This window comes from Anser brachyrhynchus (genome assembly GCF_964034855.1).
Source record: "Anser brachyrhynchus genome assembly, chromosome: 14".
NCBI classification, from domain to species: Eukaryota; Metazoa; Chordata; class Aves; order Anseriformes; family Anatidae; genus Anser; species Anser brachyrhynchus.
The window spans coordinates 11,188,221-11,206,628 of NC_137709.1; the positions used below are offsets into that span (position 1 = coordinate 11,188,221).

Consider the following 18,408-nt stretch of genomic DNA (forward strand, 5'->3'; position numbering starts at 1 on the left):
GGACTGGCGTCCTGAGCAGCAGCGGGGCTCAGCGGGGACACAAGTGACACCCGCTGGGGCCAGAGGACATCCACGGGTGCCCTTCCCACGAGTGAGCACACCCAGGAACCGCTGGATGCTGACCTGCAGAGCACAGCAGTGTGACACGGTGCTGCAGTGGGGGAGCTGCTTGAAAATCCGAAGGGAAAATTGCTCCAAACGTCAAAGTTGTTCTCGTTGGTGAGGTTTGCAAAGGAAATGTATTTCATCTGGAGATGTCTCTAGAAAATTAAACATTCAAAATATTTCATTTTAACTTCTCTGTTTCCCCGCATTTCTACCTTCCAGCCTCTCTTTTGCTCTATTATTCTTCCCTGTTTCTGGTTTTACCCTTTTCATATTTTGCCTTTGAAACAGAAATGAACGGGACAAGGAAGGAGAAAGGAAAATAACAAAGTGAGCACAACCCCCCAGATCTCCATTTTTTCATTTTTCAGTTTCACCCACAGTAGGAAAATGTTCACAAAAACTTGGTTTGTTCATCTTTAGACTACACACATTTATAAAATCCCAGCCTCCTTCATACCTCTTTCCCTTCCAGTATTCACAATATGAGCTGCGAGGGGCCGAACCGATGTGTCCAACACGGAGAGCACCGAGCAGCAAGTTCAGGGCTTCAGGCTCAAGCTCCATGTGCCAACCACGCAGAAAAAGGAAAGAATTTAAAGAAATAGTTTGATAATTTTGGCCAGCTAGTAGTTTTACACTTCCTTGAGGGGAAAAATGAAAAAAAAAAAACTGCTTAAGATATTAATTGCTTATGCTGATCTAGATTTTTTTGAAGCTCTTAATGATCCAAGCTGCTTGCAAAGGTGTTGGTCCTGATGCCATTTGCTTTTAGAAAGAAACAAAGCAGCTCAGAGAGCCAAAGCATCTCATTTTGATATTTTCAGGGTGGAACATTTTGATTTTTCAACTTGCAAAGCTTTGCTGCTTTAATATTTTTTTTTTTTTGTACATAAAGCTGAGGTTGAAATCAGAATGAAAGCTTTCAGTTTAAGCTAATTAATCCAAACACTTTGATGCAAATCCCATTGTGTTTTCTCAGTTTTGTTCTCCAGGAATTTATTTTAAGTGTCCGCGTTCCATTTTTAGACTGCGGGGAAGAAAAGAAAAAAGTGAGATTTCCTACAAAAGAGAGAACCCGCCACCTACCCGGGGCTAGCGGTTCTGCGGTATTTCTTACCCTTAGAAGTGTAAAAAGAAATGATTTTTCCTAACTACGTGGCTCAGGCTCCTTGTGGTGGCTGGCTGCAGCATGGGACGGAGGGAGGGCGATGGGGAAGGGGGATGAAAATGCTGTGTCCCCGGGACAGCCAGCTGGGTGCAGGGACCCAGTGGTCCCCAAGCTGTGCAGGAACCGCTGTGCTTCCCAGTTTCCCCGCGAAACAATATGAGGAACAAAAGGAAAACCAAGCCCTTGTGATAACGCCACTCCGGCAAGAAGAAAGCGGCAGCATTTGCCAAGGCTACATGGCTCTTACTGGGAAGCAGCGGCCGGGGGCTCCCTGGGGAGCATGGCAGGAGGCGTGCCAGCCTGGTGCCACCAGCGCCGTGCCTCTCGCCAGGACTCAAGGTGGGCACGGCTGCTCAGCATCAGTGTCCTGGGGTCCTGGTCCAGCGCTGGTGGGAGGGAGGATGGTTCTTCCTGCCGTCGGTCCTCGGTGCTTGAGGGCAGCTTAAAAGGGAAAACTAAAAATAAACCCAACTTCCGATGACCTTTAATGGGTTGAAACGCAGCTGGCAGTGAGAAAGCGGGTCAGGAACTTCGGGGTCAGAACTGCAGCTGGTAGAAGTCTCCCTTTGCAGCACTGTGCTGATGCTGCTCACCTGGAGCTGCTGGCAGTGCCCAGCCTCGTGGCTGGGCTTTTTGGGGTCGGGAGCAGGGGCTGCACTGGCACCAGGACCCAGATATGCATGCAGGAGGGGAAATGAAGCAACCCCAAAATGCCTGGCCTCAGGCAATGTGCCCTGAGACTGCCTGGGAGCCCCAGCCGTGCTGCATGCCGCAGCAGTGTGCTCCTTGGGCCTTGGCATGCAGCAGTGGCAGCGGTCAAGAGGGAAAGATCCTTGAAGGTGTTAGCACACCTTGTTCCGGCTGCCTTAAAGCCTTTGCCATCACTCCTCCTTCAGGCAGATCTTGCAGCACCTCTCCTCTCCTGGTGTCCTGGTCTTTCAGGAGGGGAGGTGAAGTCCCAAAAATCCCAACACGCAAAATAAGCTCCAGAGAAGGTGTGAAGTCCTTGCGGTGGTAGCGTCAGCGCTGGTGTGCGTCAAGGAAGGTGTGCGCGCGTTGTGGGCACTGTCGCAGGATGTGTTAGCAGTGAAGGGGAAGCATACGGTAGGAGAAAGCAGCGCAGTGGGAGCAGCGCAGACGCTTTGGGAGGTGGTGTTGGGCACCGGCCTCCCCCTCCGCGGGGGTGTGGGCGCGGGTGGGTGTAGGGGGTTAGCGAGTGTAGCCTAGTGAGGCGCAGAGCATGTGCAAAAGCTTGGTGGTGGTGGCGGCAGTGGAGAAAGAAAAAAAAAAGGCGGCATCGCCAAAACACTATGGCACAGCAAGGTTCCAGGAGCCCAGCACCAGCCCAGCACTGCGGGGCAAGATTTGGGCAGGATGTGCCCGCCACCGTGAGCCGTGCGCAGCTGGGCTGCCGAGATAAAGGGCTCCGAGCCCCCGGCAAAGCAGTGCTGCCAGAGCTGCCGGGTCTGCCTTGCTAGCAAGGTGCCTGAGCTCTGGCCGACCTGGAGTCCCCGCGGTCCTCCGGCGAGGGGGCAAGCCGCATTCGTGGAGAAGATCCGAGCTCCAGCGCTCCTTGGCGGCTAGCTACAGTGTGCTTTGCCTTGGGATTCAGGGTTCTGTTTCAGGGTTAGTTCATGGGGTGTGACAAAGATCAGAGTCCTGCTGTGAGGGGGATCGTACTAAGGCTGCGTGTTCAGGTCTCCGAAAAGGCTTCCCTTGGTAGCACTATTTCATGGGAGGCTTAGGTAGCTGTAGTCTAAGGTTAAGGTGAGTTTTAGAGGAGGGAAAGGGTTTGGAGGGAGAGAGAGTGCAGAGACCTGTTGGGAGTGCGGTTGTGTAAAGCTTGCCAAGGGAATTTCAGGTCTCCTGGACTGCAGTCTAAGATTCTTGCCACTCTGCCATTAAACACGCAGCGTTCCAACTCCAGCACAGCACTTCATGTCCAGCTCGGAGAGGATGCACTCCTGAAAGAGGAGAAGCATTTAAAAAAAAAAAGAAAACCAATGAAATGGAGAATTGCTTGTAAACGTGATGGCATCAGTCTGGCAATGCCAGAGCGAAAAATCAGCGCTGCATTCAGGGAGAAGTGCCGAGCTCCAGCTCTCCTTAGCAGGTAGTTACAGTTCGCTTTGCTTAGGGGGTGAGGGTTTTGTTTAGGGCTCAGGTTTTGGGGAGCAATAAAGTTCAGTGTCCAGCTGAGAAGCATTAAAATAAAAAGAAAACCAATTAAACAGAGAAATGCTTGTAAAAGAGATGGCTCCTTGGCAGCTAGATACAGCGAGCTTTGCCTTGGGGTTGGGGTTCTGTTTTAGGGCTTAGGTTTTGGGAGCGACAAAGCTCAGAGTCCTGTTGTGTGTGGGATTCGATTAAGGCTGCCAGCTGCAGTCTCCCAAGAGGCTTTCATTATAACTATTTCATGGACGGCTTAGGTAGCTTTAATTTAAGGTTAGAGGGAGTATTAGAGGAGGGAAAGGGTTTGGAAGGAGAGATAGTGCAGAGTCCTGTTGGGAGTGCGGTTGTGTAAAGCCTGCCAAGGGAATTTCAGGTCTCCTGGACTGCAGTCTAAGATTCTTGCTACTTTGCCACTAAAAGCTCACAATCTCAACTTTGGAGCACCTGATGTCCGGCTCAGAAAGGATGCCCTCCTGACAAAGAGGAGAAAAAAAAAAAAGAAAAAAATCAATGAAATGGAGAATTGCTCATAAAAGTGATGGCATTAGCCTGGCCATGCCAGAGCAACAAAAAACAAAGCAGGTGCTGGGTTGCTTGAGCTACGCTCAGCGAGCCACACTCAACGAGCGTGTCCAAGCCCCGCAAACACTGCTGCTGGATTCGGGGCTCTGGTTAGGGGTTGGATTCGGGGTTCTGGTTAGGGGTTGGATTCGGGGCTCTGGTTAGGGGTTACTTCTCGGGGTGCGACACAGCCCGCAGCCGTGCTGCGGGCAGGGCCCTGTGTGGCCGCGCCGAGCCTGCTGCTCGCGAGTAAAACCCCGCAACTGCGCATGCGCAGCGCCCTTCGCCTGTGGTACCGCTGTCTCGTCACCGGGCGGCAGCAGAGGGCAATGCTGCCCCTCGCCTGCAGTACCGGCACTTGCCAGCAGGTGGCGCCAGAGGGCGCCGCGGAACTCGCGGCCTGCCCCGCCTGCCGCTCGCTGCGTGGCGGCTGAGCGCCGCCTCCGCGCATGCGCGGTGCGTGCAGGGCAGGGCTTGGGTCGGGAGAATGTCAGCCGTCAGGCCGCCCTCAGTGGCTTCTCCTGTCCCCCGCCATGTGTGGGACCAAAAATGTTGTTTTTACGTCAGAATTGATAATATAAAGTTTTACAAGGGAAACGGGGAGCTATATATACAGATTTGTGATGTGCATATGGGGTGATACCTACATTGGGGAAAAAAATGGAAAGAAAGGAGTTCAATAAACAGTAAGGGAAAAGAGTTGATCCATGAAGAATTAATTAGGCAGATTTTGGAAAATCTGTTATTACCTGAAGAGATTGCTGTGGTGCGTATCAACAGGACATGAAAAAAAGAAACTCCCTAGTTGAATGGGGAAACAGAATTGTGGATGAAAAGACTAAAGAATTGGCTTTGCCATGAGAAGTAGGAAGGAAGCTGTTCTGCTACATGTTTCAATCTTCCACCTGAAAAGCAAGTGTAAGAAAAGTATAAGAAAAAGATACAGAAGTAAGAAGTAGTAAGTATAAGAAAAAGAGATACAAAGCTTCAAGGAGTTAGGAACAAAGGAGTCGGATGGTGGACTCTCCCTGATGGTAGAGAAATAATAAATAAACAAATAATGAGGGAAATTTTAGCTGTTCTACATCAAGGAAGCCACTGGGGAGTCCAGGCAGTGTGTGATGCTGTATTGAGAAACTATGTATGTGTAGGAATGCAGGTGTGTAACAGGTGCATAACGTGCCAACAAGTGAATAAGAAGGCTCAGCAGAAACAACCTCTGGGTGGACAGAAGCCAGGACTTCGACCTTTTCAGAGAATCCAAGTAGATTTTTCTGAATTACATAAAGTAGGCAGATGCAAGTACGTGCTGGCATTAATTGACCATTTGTCAGGATGGGTAGAAGCTTTTCCTTCAGTATCAACAACAGCTATTGAGGTGATAAAGATAATTCTGGAACAAATTATCCCTATGTATGGGATTGTTGAAAATATAGACTCAGATCAAGGAAGTCATTTTACTTCGTATATTTCACAAGGATTAATGAGAACTTTGGGAATAAAATGGGAGTTTCATACTCGATGGTATCCTTCCTCGTCTGGGAAAGTGGAAAGAATGAATCACACGTTAAAGAAACACCTGTCAAAACCGGTTTTAGAGTCTAAACTTTCCTGGACAAAATGCTTACCTTTAGCTCTGCTCAGAATTTGAACTGCTTCTAGGAAAGAAATAGGAGTTTTGCCATATGAGATGTTGTTTGGACTACCATACCTGGGTAGAAGTGGTGAGATACCTACTCTTGAAACCAAAGATATTTTTCTCAAAAACTATATACTCAGGTTGTCTTCTTCCTTGACATCTCTCAGGGTTCATGGACTGTTGGCTCAAACCCCACCTTTGGAATTCCCAGTGCATTCATTCCACGCGAGAGACTGGCTGCTGATATGTACCTGGAGAGAAACAAAACTCCGCCCTGAGCGGGAAGGACCCTTCCAAGTACTGCTCACTACTGAAACAGCCATAAGAACTGTGGGAAAAGGCTGGGCTCACTATACTCAAGTGAAAGCATCTGTCGACCCTAGTACCTGGGAAGTTGTTCCTATAGAAGAGTCGTTGAAAGTTAAAATTAAAAGAAAGTTTCATAGTAGACTCTGGGTGGGATAAAAGTTTGTAATTGTAAACCAAATTTTATTTTTGCAAGTAACTAATGAATGTGACTTGTGATTGGGAGAAAGGACTGGCCTATATAGAACTGGAGTGCCCCCAGGGTGTTTTAATTCTTGTAGCAGAGTTCATCTTAATATTGATAATTATTTGGAAACCTAAGATTTAAAAATAATTTATTTAATTTAAAAATAATTAATCTTAAAAAAGATTTAAAAATAATTTAAAATAATGGCAGGGAGAGGTCAAGTATTAGTTTTGACTATGGTCATTTTACGCCTCAGAGGGCCTTGGTCAATTGGCAGATTGGAAAAAGGATGACCAAGAAGGGGAGCAACAGGATACCCTGTCAAGATATGCGTGAATGTGACAGAGAAGTGCCTCAAACTGTCCTGTTCAATGCCTGTCAGGTGCTAGCTTGTGGGGACATAAATGCTCAATGGTAATTGATTGTATTTTTTCCATTATAACCAGGTCACCTTTATGGCTGCTCCCATCAACAGCTTGCCCTCAAATCCATATGTGGTCCAGAGCTGAACTAACTGTGCTTAAAGCAGGTTTGGGTGAGTGTGCAAGGTACTCTCCCCGCTACATACTCTCGTGTTGTATTTTCCTTTCTTAGGGTGTAGTTCTAGAGCAATGGTCAAAAGAGCTTACCTTACCTTTACCAAAAGAGCTTCCTGGTGCTTACCGTAGCAACTAGGAGCAATGTCCCTTCCCTCACACAGAAGCACATAGAATTTACCCACTTTTATGGTGGACCAGCCCGGTCCCTCAGACAGTGGGGGTATCCAGACCACCTAGTCTACTCAGCAGCTAGTGCAGTCTGAGTTTCAGTAGCTGCTCAAAAACAAAGGCTCAGAACAGAGAGCACAGTCACACAGAAGAAATATGGTTTAAGAAGAGTATAGGACAGACTACAGTGATGAAACAAAATGCTCTGTCGGTCAAGCATATCTACCTGCCCCTTGTTTACATGCCACTGGCTCCTTTTCTCTTTTTTTTTTTCCTTTTTTTTTCTGTTTTGCCATGTTCATTCCTGCCATATCTGCACTGATCCCACCTTTTCCCCTTCCTATGTCTGTTCCCCTAAACATCCCATATGAAGTTTCACGCAGTCCCTAGGTTCTGCTCTGTTCCATTTCTAAATTCTCCCTCTGCATCCCGTAATGTCTTTTATCGCTGTAGGCCATAATTACCCTTCATGATATTACCAGGAGACAGTTCTTACAATGAGTCACCTTGGTGGGTTTTGCACCAGGGATGATGCAGGGGTGGATCACCCATGGCCCCAGGGACTGTTCTTCTCTGATGATATGAGGGTCAGCCTATTTAGTGTGCTCCATTTTCACTGAGTAGGTTACAGGGCTCTCTCCGCCTGCTGTTATTTCCTCTATTTCCTTTGATTAGCCTTTAGTCATGTAACCAAATGCTTTATCAAGCGTTTGTTGGGAGGGGGTTTCTGATCTGGCATCTTCAGACTTTCTCTTTTTCCTTTCTTCTTCTTTGGAGGTCACTGTCGGGTCTGCTAAGAAGGAAGAAAAACCGGAGCAATTTGATTCAGAGTTGTTGCCACATGTCTGAATATCCAAGTCCAGTTTTTGGAAGTGTTCTATAAAATTCAGTTGCACTAAGGACAAGGAAACATATGCAGAAAAGCACACCATGATATTACAAGTAACCTGATAGCAGTAAGCTCACTCTTGAGTAGTGGAAGAACAGGAAATGTGACTTGGTCTCTTCAAAGCTGGTCTGCAACTGTCTTTGACTCCCATTGCCTCAGACACAACTGAACACAGGCCACGGGGACCCACCAGCCTCTCACTCCTGCCATGCTTGGATGGTTTGGGCTAGGGCTAGAGTAAGGCAAGATATGTCCTAAGAAGCTCAAACAGGATCTCAGAGATCCCACTAGCTCTGGACAGATGCAGAATCACGTAGGCTGGAAAAGAGCTTCAAGCTCATCAAGTCCATCAACCTAACTACTGAGTCTCATCACTAAACCTTGCCTGTTAGTGCCACATCCACATGTCTCTTAAGTACGTCCAAGGATGGAGACTCCACCACTTCCTTGGGCAGCCCATTTCAATGTTTGACCACACTCTGTGAAGAAATTCTTCCTAATATCCGAGACAAACCTCCCCTGGTGGTACTGGAAATTGTTTCTGTGCATCCTATCATTTGTCACCTGGAAAAACAAAACAAAACAAAACAAACAAACAAAAAAAAAACAGACTGACAACCTCCTCACTGCAACCTCCTTTCAGGTAGCTGTAGAGAGCAATGAGGTCTCCCCTCAGCCTCCTTTTCCCCAGACTAAACAACCCCGATTCCTTCAGTTGCTCCTCATAAAGAAATAGAAAAAATAGCTTGCAGCCAATAAAACAGATTTCAACAGAAGATAAAAAGACAGAAATAATGGTAGATTGCTACCAAATTGGATTATGGAGCTGGTGCCTTTTTTAGGCCAGCAGACAAGCAGATAGAAGGGAAGAGTACTGTGAAACAGTCTCATGAGATTAGAGGCGTGTTAGCCCACAGAACGCACGAATTGGGCTGAGCTCTGAGCAAAAATGCAATGCCTAGCTGAAAGCAAGGAAACATACATCAAAAATTTATTTTGTACTTCAAAAAAATACAAGCTCTGTGCAGAGCCATGCATGGAAAGAAGTAGGGCAGATGAGTTGGCATGGGAGGCTCTCAAGAATATATGCTACATCCAGGCCAGAAGAAGCCCTACTAGAAGAAGCCCAGACATTCCATGTATTGCAAACCATCTTGGAACATGTCATTGGGCACCTAATGCTTGGAGGGACTGTCTGTAACAGCACATGGAGGGCTCCATGGGGAAAATGAGTGGTGTGGTTGATACCAAAGAAGGAAGAGATGCCATTCAAAGGGACCTGGACAGGCTGGAGAAGTGGGCCCATGTGAACCGCATGAGGTTCCACAAGTCCAAGTGCAAGGTGCTGCACCTGGGTCAGGGCAATCCCAGACAGGAGGACAGACTGGGAGAACTCATGGAGAGCAGCCCTGCAGAGAAGGACCTGGGGGTTCTGGTGGATGAAAGGCTCGACACGAGCCAGCAGTGCACACTTGCAGCCCAGAAGGCCAACTGCACCCTGGGCTGCATCAACAGAGGAGCGGCCAGCAGGTGGAGGGAGGTGATGGTCCCCATCTCCTCTGCCCTCGTGAGGCCCCACCTGCAGTGCTGCATCCAGGTCCCCAGCACAAGAAGGCTGATGACCTGTTAGAGCAAGTCCAGAGGAGGGCTACAAGGATGGTCAGAGGGCTGGAGCACCTCTCCTATGAAGAAAGGCTGAGAGAGCTGGGGTTGTTCTGTCTGGAGAAGAGAAGGCTCTGTGGAGACCTCATTGAGACCTTTCAATACTTTAAGAGGTCTTATAAAAAATATGGTGAAGGACTCCTTACTCAGGTAGATAATGATAGGACAAGAGGGAATGGTCTTAAACCAAAAGAGGATACATTTAGACTAGACATTAGGAGGAAATTCTTCACTGTAAGGGTAGTGAGGCACTGGAGCAAGTGTCAAGAGAAGTTGTGGATGCCCCATCCCTGGAGGTGTTCGAGGCCAAGCTGGATAGGGCCTTGGCCAACCTGATCCAGTTGATGGCACCCCTGCCTATGGCACAGTTGGAGTTCGATGATCTTTAAGGTCTCTTCCAACCCGAGACGTTCCACGACTCTGTGAAACCGAGATGCACAACAAATGTATCCAGAGCTTCTGTCCCCAGGTACTGAGCTAAGACTGTCAGCTCGGGACAGCATGGCAAACAGAAGTCTCAAACTGGAAGTGCAGAGCTCTGCACGTTTCGTGAAAGCAGGAACATGACGGGCACCCGCAGTCAGGTGTCCTCATTACTGTCTGGAAGAGTTTGGACCACAGGCAGTTGTCTTTAGACATGTGCAAATCCTCCGATTTCCCCCTAAATGGAGGGGATCTGAGCATGCATCAGAGAGAATGAATGTAAAGCGTGGATGGAATGGAAAAGGGGTGATCTGCGTGAAAGGCAAGGGAATGGAAAAAACCTTATGGCGTGTGGAGCGAGAAGAACTAACCTGAGGGCATATGGAGCGGAACAGCGCTGATCTGAACCCACTGATACACCCCAAGCCCTCCTTCCCTGCCCCTACACACCAAATACCCTTTCCACACCCCAACATCCCCATCCCTGCACCTGAAAACCTTCCACACAAGCACCCCCCCCCCCTCCGCTCCGCACCCCTGCCCCACACTCAGCCACCCCCCCCCCCCCCCCGAACGCCACCTTCCCGCCCCGCAACCCCTCCCTCACGTTCCCTACCGCCCCCCCCGCCCCCGATCCCCCCCCTCCCAGCCGCATCCAGCGCCCTCTCCACGCCCAGACGCCCGCACGTCCCCTCCTACCCCCCAAACGCCGCCCTCCCGCCGCCCGCCCCGGTGCCTCCGGGCCCCTCTCCCTCGCGCTCCGGCCCCCGGCAGCCGCAGGCCCCCGGCGCTACCCCCGCTCCGCTCCGCTCCCCTCCGGCCCGGCCCCTCCGCCCCCTGCCGCAGCCGGGGCCCGGCAGCCGGGGCCATGCTGGGCAAGGACTACATGCTGGCCATCATCCTCGTCAACTGCGACGGTCAGCCGGGGGCGGGCAGGGGCGGCTGGGGGGGGGGGGACCGGGACGGGGCCCGCAGCCGGGGCCGGGCCGCCTGGGTGAGGGTCGGGGGCCACGATCGTCCTCGACCCCCCCCCCCCCCCCCCCGCGGGGCTGAGCTCAGACGAGGGGTGCCGGGCTCCTGGTAGCCCCTCCGCCAGGCCCAGCTGCTGCAGGAGCTGCTGGTTCCAGCCCCTCCACGCTCTACGCCATTGTCTTCCTTCTGCTGCTCCCCCCGGTGCCCTAAGGAAGGGCACGGGCAGGGCACGGCGAGATGGGGCGGGGGGGGGGTGCAGAAAGGGGGTTGGGGGGGGGCAGATCCCGGGTCCGCAGCCAGAATCCCGAGAGCAGACGCGGGGCAGGAGGCAGTGGCTGTGCTGGGGCTGGGCCCCGGTGTGGGGTCCAGCGGGGCGCAGGAGTCGGAGCGGTGAGCACGGCCTGGGCCGCTGTCAGCGATGTGGTTACACGCAGCCCGTCCCTCCCAGCAGCACAGCTCCCGGGGATAAGCACCCACAAGGGGCACGGTGACCTCTGTGTATTTATAGCTGCATGCCCAGGAGCAGATCTCGTTATTTATCTGTACCACGGGCTCGCTTTCTTAATCTCTTCAGAGCTTGAGGTGCAGGGAAGAGGGTCTCCGCCTTTCCCCAGCACAGCTGGGAGGGAGCCAGCCTCAGGCGTCCTGGAGTGTTGGCAAAGAGCTGGGAACTGAGTGCTAGCAGGGGGACCTCAGGGCTGGCGGTCTTGTGCCCTGCCTGGGCACCTCAGCACGGTAACTTCCCTGGCGAGGCTTTCAGGCTGCCCAAGCTCTCTGTGCTCATGGTGGGGGTCACCCCGTTCCTCCAGATGTCAGGGAGGCAACTGCCTGCACTGACTGTGGTGCCTTGGGGTCTGCTGCTGCTGCAGCCTCTCTGGCATCTCTGTAAACCTTCCTGGTCAGCACTCCCCTCCCAAACCCTGTGCTCAGCTGTGTTCTGGGGCAGCACATCGCGCCCTAGAGGCAGCTGCACGACCCTTTCCCTGCTGGCCAAAGCTGCTTGCTTCTCAAGGCTCCCTGCAGCTGGGAGCAGCTGTGGGAGCTTTCCCCCTTCCTTCACACTCTCTCTGCACAGACAACCTCTGGAGTGACCAGAGCCTGGAGATGGACACAGACCTCCCCCCAGGCTGGAGGAAAATCCATGACACTCTGGGCACCTACTACTGGCACGTGCCCACTGGCACAACACAGTGGCAGCACCCGGCACATACCGCGAGCCCAGGAGGGTGCCTGAAGGCTGATGGAGAGGAGACACTCCAGGAAATGGTAGGGGATGTGGGAGGGGAGTGTTGGTTCCCACTACCTGGCAGAAGCCTGCCATTTGGGGGGTGGGTTGCTGAAGGCCTCTCTGGGTACCTTGTCCTGCCTCCCCTTGGAGCAGGACTCTCTCTGTCACCCCAAAGTCCTGCTCAACCCATTCCTGGCCAGGGTTAAGCCCCTTGAAGGACTTCAGGAGGGCCCATGTTGACCCCATCCTGGTTCTTCTCAGGCTGCCTGTGAACTGAGACTGCTGTCCTGGGAGGGAGGCCTCCTACCTGGTGCCTCTGCAGACGCACTCTCCTGACAGCTCCTCTTGCTGCCCTCACCCCTTTCGTCTTCTTTCTCAGGACTGCCAGGCCTCCGTGGTGAAGCACCCAACAAAAACCAGGCCCATTCCCAGCCCCATGGCTTCGCTCTCCAGGAGGTAGGGCTGCCTGTGTGCTCTGCCAGCTTGTGGTACTCAGGGGTACCGTTGTCCCACGACCACCACTGGGTGCTGGTCCCTGGTGTGTTCCCCCAGAACAGCCACACAGATTGGAGCCAGCAGGCTCAAGCTGAGCACCTTCATGGGACAGCACCCAGCTGGTGGTGTGGGGGTCTCTGGGTGCCAGGGCATTCTTCTCTGGCATGTCTGTGGACATTCGTACCCAGAGTCAGGAATACTGAGTGGGCGCTTTCCCCTCACCACCCTGTCCCTTTGCAGGACCTCACTGCCCTGGCACAGAGAAGACTTCCAGCACAGCACGGAGCCCAGCTCAAAGGTACTGCATCAGGGGGCTTCCTGGCGTGCCAGAAGATTCCTGCACCCAGCCCAGCCCACGCAGAGGGTTCGCTGCAGTGTCGTGTGCTGGGGCTGGCAGAGCAGCGTGCGGTTAGCAGCTGGCAGGCACAGAGATGGAAGCAAGGGCAGGGGTGGCCATATCGGCACGGTGAGGGGCATGAGACAGGGGCTGTGCTGGCCTGTCATTCAAGCCCCAGATGTCTTTCTGCTCAGTGCTTCGCTGTACGTTCACTGGGCTGGGTCGAGATCCCTGAGGAGGACCTGGCACCTGGCAAGAGCAGCATCGCTGTCAACAACTGCATCCAGCAGCTCTCCAACAGCAAATGCCAGGGCCAGGGCTCTGCAGACAACTGGGGTGAGGTGAGAGCCTGGGATGGTGCTCAGTCACGGTACCTATCCCCTCCGTGCCCAGGGAGCAGTGCTGCTGGAGCTGGCTGTCCTCACACAGAGGGAGTGGGGAGCCCAGGGACCTGTGCCGGTGGCAGAGCCAACTCTGACCACGTACAGTGTCCGTGCTGCTGGCCTGAGCGTGGGGCAGGTGGGATTGACAGGACTGTGTGTACACAAGGGGACAGTGACAAGGGGAGCCTGAGCGGGCTGTCCCCACACATCGGAATGGTATCGGAGAGGCCTGTGGGGGACAGGCTGTGGGGATGTCCCCACATTTGGGGTCATGCCGGGGGGTAGGAGGGGGCAAGTAGGCTGAATGGATGTGGCTGTCCCTACACATGGGATGTGTGCTGGGGATGCCCAGGCCTGCTGCCAAGCTGAGGGTGCCCCTGACTCTCTGCAGGGCCAGGACCTGGTGATGATCCTGAAGAAGGACACCATGAGCCTGGTAGACCCTCTCGACCACAGCCTCATCCATTGCCAGCCCATCCTCAACATCCGTGTCTGGGGTGTTGGCTGCAACAATGGCAGGTGCTGGAGGCAGGGGCAGAACACATGGGCGTGCTGTGGCCCTGCCCGTTTGGGGTGAAGGAACCCAGGCAGTAACCTATCCGCTCTCCTTTCTCCCCTCCTGTTGCGACGTGCAGGGACAGGTAACTTGGTGTAGGGCTAGGGGCAGCGAAGCAGGCTGCCTCTGCTGGGACCTCACTCATTTGCTCATGGCCTTGCAGGGACTTTGCGTTTGTGGCCAGTGACAAGGATACCTGCGTGCTCAAGTGTCACGTCTTCCACTGCAACGTACCTGCCAAGGGCATCGCCAAGGCCCTGCACAAAATGTGCTCCAAGGTGGGATAATCGGGCCTGCAGGCATGGCTGGCCTGAGCCCTCTCATGGCCCTGGTGCTCACGGGGGTGTGCTTTAGGGTGGCCCTGGGGTCTTGGGGGTGAGGGGAGGCACAGGAGCCCCTGCCTCTGCCATTGTGAGCCTCAGTTTCCCCATGCAGAGCTCTGCTTACCCTCCATTGGCAAAGGGTGTCTGGGTGTCCACACGAGCCATCAGGCTGCCCCTTAGCGTGCGGGACCCCGTGCACTCTGTCTCTTGCAGATCGTGGCCGAGCGAGCAGTAGCGAGCAGCAGGCTGCCACACGCCATCACGCTGGAACCCATCTCCAGTGACGACCTGCCATTGCAAGGTACCAGCTCGCGGGCACAGGGCCTGGCTGCAGCTCCCGGGCCCCAGCCAGCGCACTGCAGGGGCTGTGTTGCTCTCCCCACGCCCAAGGTCCCCAGGTGCTGCTGGGCTGCTACCCCCAGCACAAAGGCCAGCAGGGCCACGGGATGCCCAGCAGACAGAACGTCGCGGCCTGTCTTGATGCATCCCTGTGGGCCTTGGGATGGACCCTGGGAGTTGGTGGGGGGGGGGGGGGGGCAGGGATCCCACACAACTCTCCCTTCTTGGCAGTGGATATCCTGGATGCCGTGAGACAGTCGATCCAGAAGTATGAAGCACTGTACATCGGCAGCCTGCCTGTACCCAGGGCCATGGGTAAGTGCTGCTGGCCCTGCAGCAGCTGAGGGATGCCTGAGAAATGCCCACCTGTGGGGAGACCGAGCGAGTCCCACGGGTGGCCAACCATGCCCCAGCGTAGGGGGCCACTACCTGCGGGGCACCCAGCACTCCACTGCCAGCTCCAGCAGCCACCTTGCCGGGGCAGGGACCAACAGCCAGGCTTCTGTCCTGCCAGGGATGGACGTACTGAATGAGGCCATCGAGAAGCTGACGAGAGGCCCTGGGCGGGAGTGCTGGACGCCCTCCCTCATCAGCGTGTCCGACACAGCCATGCGGGTGCACCCTGCACAGGTGGGACCAGGGAGGGAAGGGGAGGGGGCCCTGGGGTGATGCAGCTGAAGCAGGCACCCAGGGTAGGAAGAAGCAACCTGCTGGGGAGGGCCTGGCCCACAGCGGCCAAGCCCCCAAGGGGAGGAGATCAGGCCGTGGGTGCCGAGGCGTGCAGGGTTGCCTGTGGGTTTGGTGTGTGATGGATCAGCCTGTCCTATCCCAGCAGGAGGAAGAGAGGAGCCACATCTGGGAGTGCCAGGTGCGATATGTGACCTTCCTCGGGGTGGGCAGGGATGCACACACCTTTGCGCTCATCGTGGACACGGGACAGCACTTTCAGTGCACGGCCTTCTGGTGTGAGCCCGATGCTGGCACCATCTCGGAGGCGGTGCAGGCAGCTTGCATGGTGAGCGGGACCCGGGGGGCCCCCACGCTGCTTCCCCGCCCGCACCACGCGTTCACCTGGTCCGAGCCCGGACACGGCTGGCTTCCTGGCAGGGGGCTCGGGGCAGCCCCCCCCCCATTGCAGGAGGGTTGGGGGATGGGGCAAGGCCGGACGCCTGGGCGCAATGCCCACCCCTGGCAGGGTGGCGGGGGCAGCAGGGTGCCGACATGCCTCGCCGGGCGTCACCCCGCGGAGCTGCGCGTCCGAGCCTGGTGCCAGGCGGCCGTCCCGCCGTGTCCCTCGTGTCCCCGCAGGTGCAGTACCAGAAGTGCCTGGTGGCCGCCGCGCCGGGGGCGAGGCCGAAGCGCGCACCCGCGGAGGGGCGGCGGGCGGCGGCCGGGGATGCCCCGAGCGGGCCGTTCGCCGGGGAGGTACCGAAGGCGAGCGGGGGCAGCGGCGGGGCTGCGGGGCCCGGGCCTCGCAAGCGCGGCGTCTTCTCCTTCCTGGAGGCCTTCCGCCAGAAGCACTCCCTGCTGCACCTGCCCTAGCGGGGCGAGCCCGGGGCTCGGCTCGGCCGGAGCGCGGCCGCCGGCGAGGACCCCTCCGTCGGAACCCCCCCGGCTGCGGGGACCGGGGCCGGGGCCGGGGCTCCGTGCCGGTTGCGGGCCCGGCCCCCCGCCCCCCCCAGCGCCGCGCCGCCCCCAATAAAGCTCCGCCACGCAGCTGCCGGCTCCGCCTTGCGCCGCCCCGCGGCTCCCTGCCCCGGCCGCCTCCGCCCCGCGGGAGGGCACCGGGGCGCGGCGCGGTGACGGGGCGGGATGGCGGAGCTCTACGTGAAGCCGGGTGAGGGGCTGCGGGACGGGGGGGTGGTGGTGCGGGGGTGGGAGGGGGGGACACGCGGTTCCGGGGGGCTGGGGGCGGCTGGGAGCGGGGAGAGCGGGGCGCGGGGCGGCGTCGTGGCCGGGCCGGGACCCGGGGCCGTGCGCGCGGGCGGCCCGGCGGCAGGCCGAGCGGCAGCCTCTCACCGTGGCCTTTGCCCCCGCAGGGAACAAGGAGCGCGGCTGGAACGACCCTCCCCAGTTCTCCTACGGGCTGCAGGCGCAGGCCGCGGGCCCCAGGCGAACCCCGCTCACTCGCCGGGTGCCCGCCCCGGGAGCCCTCCCAGGTCAGCACCCGCCCGGCTCCCGCAGCCGCCCTGCCCGCGGGGCTGCCCCGGGGGACCGCCCGGGGATGGAGCCGTGGCACTCGGCGTTTAGGGCCGGTGGGACCAGGCCCAGCCCAGGCAGCGCGTCCTGCGTCGCCCTGCCCCGTGAGCAGCACGGGCTGGCTCTGCTGGAGAGCAGAACCGCTGGTGCCCGCTCTTGCTGCAGCCCCTCGGGCCGGGCAGCGCTGGCGCAGCAGTTCCAAGCACACGGGAACAACCGAGTGCCCGTCCCGTGCAGCCAGGGGGGCAATGGAGCCAGGAGGTGGCGGTGGGCTAAGATCCCCTTTTCCCCCTCAGCATGTTTTATGGGGGTGGCAACACTGCATTTCCCTGCACCTGGCTGGTGCCTCTCCTGGCTGGGCTGAGGGCATGCCGCTGACAGGGCCTCACGCTGGCACATGTCCTCCCCAGGTGCTCCTCCGGACAATGCCCCCGCTGCATCCGCAGCACTGCCCCCCAAAGTGCTGGGGCCACCCCCGCTTGGGCCTGTTAACCTTGCCCTGAGGACAGAGAGTGCCAGGCCGGCTGCAGAGGAGAGCTCTGAGGGCGGCGATGTGCCAGCAGATGCTGTCCTTGGCCCTCTGAGGGAGACCCTTGCCAACTGTCGGCCCACGATGCAGGTGAGGCCGTTGGCGCTTGCTCCTCTGCCTCCTAGCCCCACGAGGCATGGCTGCTCAAACAAGACAGCGCTGCTGTCCTGTGGAGGGAAACATGGAAGTGTGGCAGCCCACTGGAGACCCAGGACGTCTCTGGGGAGAGGAGAGCCACCCCTGCCTGGGAGGGCTGCCCAGAGGCAGGTCCCCTCCAGGGCTCATCTTGGTGCTTCCAGAAACAAGTGGGTGATGACATTGGGCGGCGTCTGACGGTGCTCGGAGAGGCATGGTCTCAGGGGAAGCTGTCGGCCCCTGTGAAGAAGAGGATGAGCCTCCTGGTGCAAGGTGAGGGGTAGGGTGCTGCACACAAACCAACACTGGGCCATGGGAACGCTGACCCGGAGCTGCTGACAGCTTCCCCTTTCTCGGCAGAGCTCCAGCAATGCCACTGGGACGCAGCAGATGAAATCCACCGCTCCCTCATGGTGGACCATGTGAATGAGGTGAGCCAGTGGCTGGTAGGCGTCAAGCGCCTGATAGCCGAGACAAGGAAACTGCCTGCCATGGAACCAGCTGCAGCGAGGGACGACAGCACTGAGGCCCAGCCTGAGCAGGAGGCTTCCTGAAGCCAAGCACAGAGCTGCAGCCCGCAAGCAGGGCAGCCTCTGCCTCCAGGTGCCAGCAGAAAGAACTCCCAGAAGGGGCAACCCTCCTGGCTCTCAGCGCTCTCCTAAGGGGGATTTTACTCACTGCAACATTTCAGTGGCAGTTCACTACATGTTAATAAATAGCACGAATCTGCCCCTGGTCACGGCCTGCTCTGGAACGTTGGTGCAGGAGGCTCTCGGCTACCACAGAACTTCGGTTCATGCCACAGCTACAGGCCATGTTGTCACCATCATCGTGGCATGGCTCAGATTCTGGGGGCCTCAATCCAGGCAGCCTCAGGGAAGGGGCTGAAGCATGACGATACTTGGCCCAGGCCCACCAAGCCACGTAAGTTCTGGCTGTTACAGTGACCCCATACAGCCCCATACGCACTGCTCCACCCTCTGCTCACAGGTGGTCTCAGCAGCTGCCCCAGCCACAGCTAGGGCAGCGGGGGGGACACATGGCATCCCAAAGGTGGGAGCAGATCCAGCTGGGCCCTGGCATGAGCCTG

General features: G+C 56.3%; 3 protein-coding genes across 3 annotated transcripts in view; 2 read left to right on the forward strand and 1 right to left on the reverse strand.

Moving 5' to 3' along the window:
* The window catches only part of UBTD2 (ubiquitin domain containing 2), a 257,761-nt gene extending 247,412 nt beyond the window's left edge, over positions 1-10,349 (reverse strand). Inside the window, exon 1 of the mRNA XM_080554750.1 lies at positions 10,342-10,349. The gene's annotated coding sequence lies outside the window, so the exon portion shown is untranslated. The remainder of the gene's footprint in view (positions 1-10,341) is intronic.
* Positions 10,350-10,520: 171 nt separating this feature from the next.
* On the forward strand, positions 10,521-16,149 carry APBB3 (amyloid beta precursor protein binding family B member 3). Its single transcript, XM_080554891.1, has 12 exons — positions 10,521-10,739; positions 11,870-12,060; positions 12,402-12,478; positions 12,758-12,815; positions 13,049-13,195; positions 13,629-13,756; positions 13,957-14,071; positions 14,330-14,417; positions 14,687-14,770; positions 14,970-15,085; positions 15,288-15,470; positions 15,764-16,149. The coding sequence occupies exons 1-12, from the start codon at positions 10,691-10,693 to the stop codon at positions 15,995-15,997; spliced, it is 1,470 nt and encodes a 489-aa protein (XP_080411017.1). The 5' UTR covers positions 10,521-10,690; the 3' UTR covers positions 15,998-16,149.
* Positions 16,143-18,055, forward strand: SRA1 (steroid receptor RNA activator 1). The gene is made up of 5 exons (XM_080554890.1): positions 16,143-16,292; positions 16,495-16,614; positions 17,065-17,273; positions 17,483-17,591; positions 17,679-18,055. The coding sequence occupies exons 1-5, from the start codon at positions 16,268-16,270 to the stop codon at positions 17,870-17,872; spliced, it is 657 nt and encodes a 218-aa protein (XP_080411016.1). The 5' UTR covers positions 16,143-16,267; the 3' UTR covers positions 17,873-18,055.
* The last annotated feature ends 353 nt before the right edge of the window (positions 18,056-18,408 follow it).

Bases quoted from the DNA above. Each gene is read 5' to 3' on its own strand.
- APBB3 (XM_080554891.1), top strand. From the start codon at position 10,691: ATGCTGGGCAAGGACTACATGCTGGCCATCATCCTCGTCAACTGCGAC. The intron at 10,740-11,869 runs GTCAGCCGGGGG...CTCTCTGCACAG, and splicing joins CATCCTCGTCAACTGCGACG to ACAACCTCTGGAGTGACCAG. The intron at 15,086-15,287 runs GTGGGACCAGGG...GTCCTATCCCAG, and splicing joins TGCGGGTGCACCCTGCACAG to CAGGAGGAAGAGAGGAGCCA.
- SRA1 (XM_080554890.1), top strand. From the start codon at position 16,268: ATGGCGGAGCTCTACGTGAAGCCGG. The intron at 16,293-16,494 runs GTGAGGGGCTGC...TTGCCCCCGCAG, and splicing joins GGAGCTCTACGTGAAGCCGG to GGAACAAGGAGCGCGGCTGG. The intron at 17,592-17,678 runs GTGAGGGGTAGG...CTTTCTCGGCAG, and splicing joins GATGAGCCTCCTGGTGCAAG to AGCTCCAGCAATGCCACTGG.